Source organism: Elephantulus edwardii, unplaced genomic scaffold (genome assembly GCF_000299155.1).
Source record: "Elephantulus edwardii isolate Elephantulus edwardi_28Jun2011 unplaced genomic scaffold, EleEdw1.0 scaffold00217, whole genome shotgun sequence".
NCBI lineage: Eukaryota > Metazoa > Chordata > Mammalia > Macroscelidea > Macroscelididae > Elephantulus > Elephantulus edwardii.
The window spans coordinates 4,154,444-4,157,574 of record NW_006399967.1 but is presented as its reverse complement, the minus strand read 5'-3'; the positions used below and the strand labels follow the sequence as shown (position 1 = coordinate 4,157,574).

Below are 3,131 nucleotides of genomic sequence, written 5' to 3'. Positions count from 1 at the left end.
TCAGATCTTTTCCAAGTTCGGAACTGTCCTGAAGATCATCACCTTCACCAAGAACAACCAGTTCCAGGCGCTGCTGCAGTACGCAGAGCCCGTGAGCGCCCAGCACGCCAAGCTGTCACTGGACGGACAGAACATCTACAACGCCTGCTGCACTTTGCGCATCGACTTCTCCAAGCTCACCAGCCTCAACGTCAAGTACAACAATGACAAGAGCCGCGACTACACGCGCCCTGACCTGCCCTCTGGGGACAGCCAGCCCTCCCTGGACCAGACCATGGCTGCCGCCTTTGGTGAGGCCCTGGCCCTGCCCTGCCCTGGGAGAGTGTGCCCACGGGGAGAAGGGGACATGGCCACATAGCTCAGGACCCAGCTGAGGCCCCAGGGAAATGCTCAGCCCCCACCCCACGGCCAGGTGGGCCTGCAGGCCCGCAGCTCCCCCGCCCCGCCAAGCCCGGGTGCAGCGATTAGTGTCTCTTTGTTTCTAGGTGCACCTGGTATAATCTCAGCCTCTCCGTATGCAGGAGCTGGTTTCCCTCCCACCTTTGCCATTCCTCAAGCTGCAGGTACTCACTCCTCACACCCCACCTCTGGTCTGCATGCCCACACCACCTGCCTACACCCGCTTTCTCTCTGCGGCCAGTGTGGGCTGGCCAGCATACTGTCCTGAGCCCGCAGGTAGTGGGGCCCCGGGAGCAGGGTCTGGCCAGTGACAAAGCAGGCTGAGGACACCCCGCCTGAGGGAGCAGGCAGGTGACTGCTGCACGGCCGTGGGCACTAGTGTTCGCAGACACCCCTGGGAGAGACCAAGAGCAGAGCAAGGGTGGCCGGTAGATAAGTGAGAGACCCGTGGAGGATGCTGTCTGAGGAGCGGGGAGAGGGCCAGCCCCACGCAGACCTGCTTGAGGCCAGGCGGACTGGCCTGCACCTTTGCATGAGAGATGTAGGCTCTTGCCAGGATGCTGGGCCCTGCCCAACACCGCCCACAATGCTTCTTCATTTTCAGGCCTCTCTGTTCCCAACGTCCACGGTGCCCTTGCTCCCCTGGCCATTCCCTCGGCTGCAGCCGCAGCAGCGGCAGCAGGCCGCATTGCCATTCCTGGCCTGGCAGGGGCAGGAAACTCAGTCCTGCTGGTCAGCAACCTGAACCCAGAGGTATGTGGGCTTCCCCTGGGGTCAGGCCTGCGGGGCACCTGGGGGTTCACGCCGTCGTGTTGGGGACAGCAGGCAGGGTCCCCCTCCACTCCTGCATACCCACTCCTTCTAGAGGTCCTCTTGTCTGCGGAACTCCTTGGTTTATGTTTCTAGTTCTGTAACGTCCAGAGCTTAATTCTGTCTGAGACATGGGGAGCCCAGCCCAGCCCAGTTGCTGTTGGCAGGTCCCGTCAGGCCGTGGCTGGTGAGGGTTCTGGGGACAGGTCCCCCACGTGGTGGCTGCAGGCCCCACCCAGGGAGGGCTGAGTGTCTTGCTGTGAGTTTTTGTTGGAATTGCCTCCAGCTTGGATGAGATGAAAGTTCAGAGTATCTAACTTCTTGATTAATGGGATTACTGTTGAATCAACATTTCAGACTGTTCCTTTCTGTCTGACAACTCTTTGCACTTCTCTGAGGCACGGGCTCCCTACCATGGAGCGGCTGCTGAGACGAGAGGCCAGGTGTGAACTAACCATCCCCTCACCTCCTGGCCCTCGCCTCCTGGCCTTTAATCATGAGAGCCTTGACCTGTGCCATGCGGACAGGAGATCCACTGGTGTGCGTGCGGCCTGAGCCTTGGGGTGCTGCACAGAGGCCCTGGAGGGCCCGGCCTGGAGGCCGCATGCACGTGGTCTCCTGCCCGCACTGTCAGAGGAACCTCGCTGTCTGCGCGGTGGACCTGTACCATTAATGTGTGTAGATCTTACTGATGCAACACTCCATTATTTTCTTACGTATTTACTGACCTGTGTTTTTTGCTACTTTTTCTTTTCTCCCCTTCCCCTTTCCCGGTTTTTTTTCTTGCCCTGATCCGGAATTTCTTTGCCAACTGACTGCACGGCACTTCTGCTTCCTGTTGTTGCTTGAACAAACAAAACATTTAAAAAAAAACAAAACAAAAAAACAAAAACAAATTTCCTCTCAAACCCTGCTCTCCGGAAACCAACCTGCCCTTGAATATTAACCATCTTGACTTGACAACTCCGTCATCCATCAACCATGTCGCTCGCCTGCGGGGACTGCCTTCCTCGTGGTGGACTACTGCCAACCTCGCTCCCTTTGACTCTCCCTCTCCCTCTCCCTCCGCTGCCTTGCTCTGCTGTCCTCTAGAGAGTCACACCCCAAAGCCTCTTTATTCTCTTCGGTATGTTATCGTTCACACTTTATTACTTGTCTCAGTAGTGGCGGCCATGTTAACACCCTAAGCGTACTCCTAGGAGTTTGCAGTTGGCCTTGGCCCACACCATCTGCTCGTGCGTGTGCGGTGTGCGTGCGTGTGCCTGGGAGTGTGCATCTGGGTGTGTGCATGGTGCTCCCTGCATGCTGGTCCTGGGGTGCCCGTGCGTGCTGCTAGCATGCTCTGGCGGCCGTTCCGCAGCACACTGTCCTGTATTGATGACTTTGGCTCAACTTAGTGGTTCTGTAATGGGCCCTGTGGCCACTAGGTCCCCCAGGGGAGGAGTGAGCCGAGTTTGGGGTGGGGGCTGTGGGGAGCCCACACTGTGGCTTTGATGCTCAGGCCGCTCTTGGCTTTTTGAAGGTGTGTATGGCGACGTGCAGCGTGTGAAGGTCTTGTTCAACAAGAAGGAGAATGCCCTGGTGCAGATGGCCGATGGGAGCCAGGCTCAGCTGGGTAAGGGTTAGGGTTAGGGTTAGCCTTGCCGGGGTTGGGGGCCTGGGCTCTGGGGACCCTGCGGTCACTCTGGCCTCACCTACCCCCAGCCATGAGCCACCTCAATGGGCACAAGCTGCATGGGAAGCCCGTGCGTATCACACTGTCCAAGCACCAGAATGTGCAGCTGCCTCGGGAAGGCCAGGAGGACCAGGGCCTGACCAAGGACTACGGCAACTCGCCCCTGCACCGCTTTAAGAAGCCGGGCTCCAAGAACTTCCAGAACATCTTCCCGCCCTCCGCGACCCTGCACCTCTCCAACATCCCG

At 58.6% G+C, this 3,131-nt stretch overlaps 1 protein-coding gene across 1 annotated transcript in view; it reads left to right on the top strand.

The window, feature by feature from the left end:
• The window catches only part of PTBP1 (polypyrimidine tract binding protein 1), a gene marked incomplete at its 3' end in the record, with an annotated part of 7,238 nt that extends 4,107 nt beyond the window's left edge, over positions 1 to 3,131 (top strand). The window contains exons 5-10 of the mRNA XM_006898018.1: positions 5 to 290; positions 486 to 563; positions 1,004 to 1,152; positions 2,302 to 2,335; positions 2,732 to 2,824; positions 2,914 to 3,131. Of these exons, the coding sequence (XP_006898080.1) occupies positions 5 to 290; positions 486 to 563; positions 1,004 to 1,152; positions 2,302 to 2,335; positions 2,732 to 2,824; positions 2,914 to 3,131 (858 nt within the window). The remainder of the gene's footprint in view (positions 1 to 4; positions 291 to 485; positions 564 to 1,003; positions 1,153 to 2,301; positions 2,336 to 2,731; positions 2,825 to 2,913) is intronic.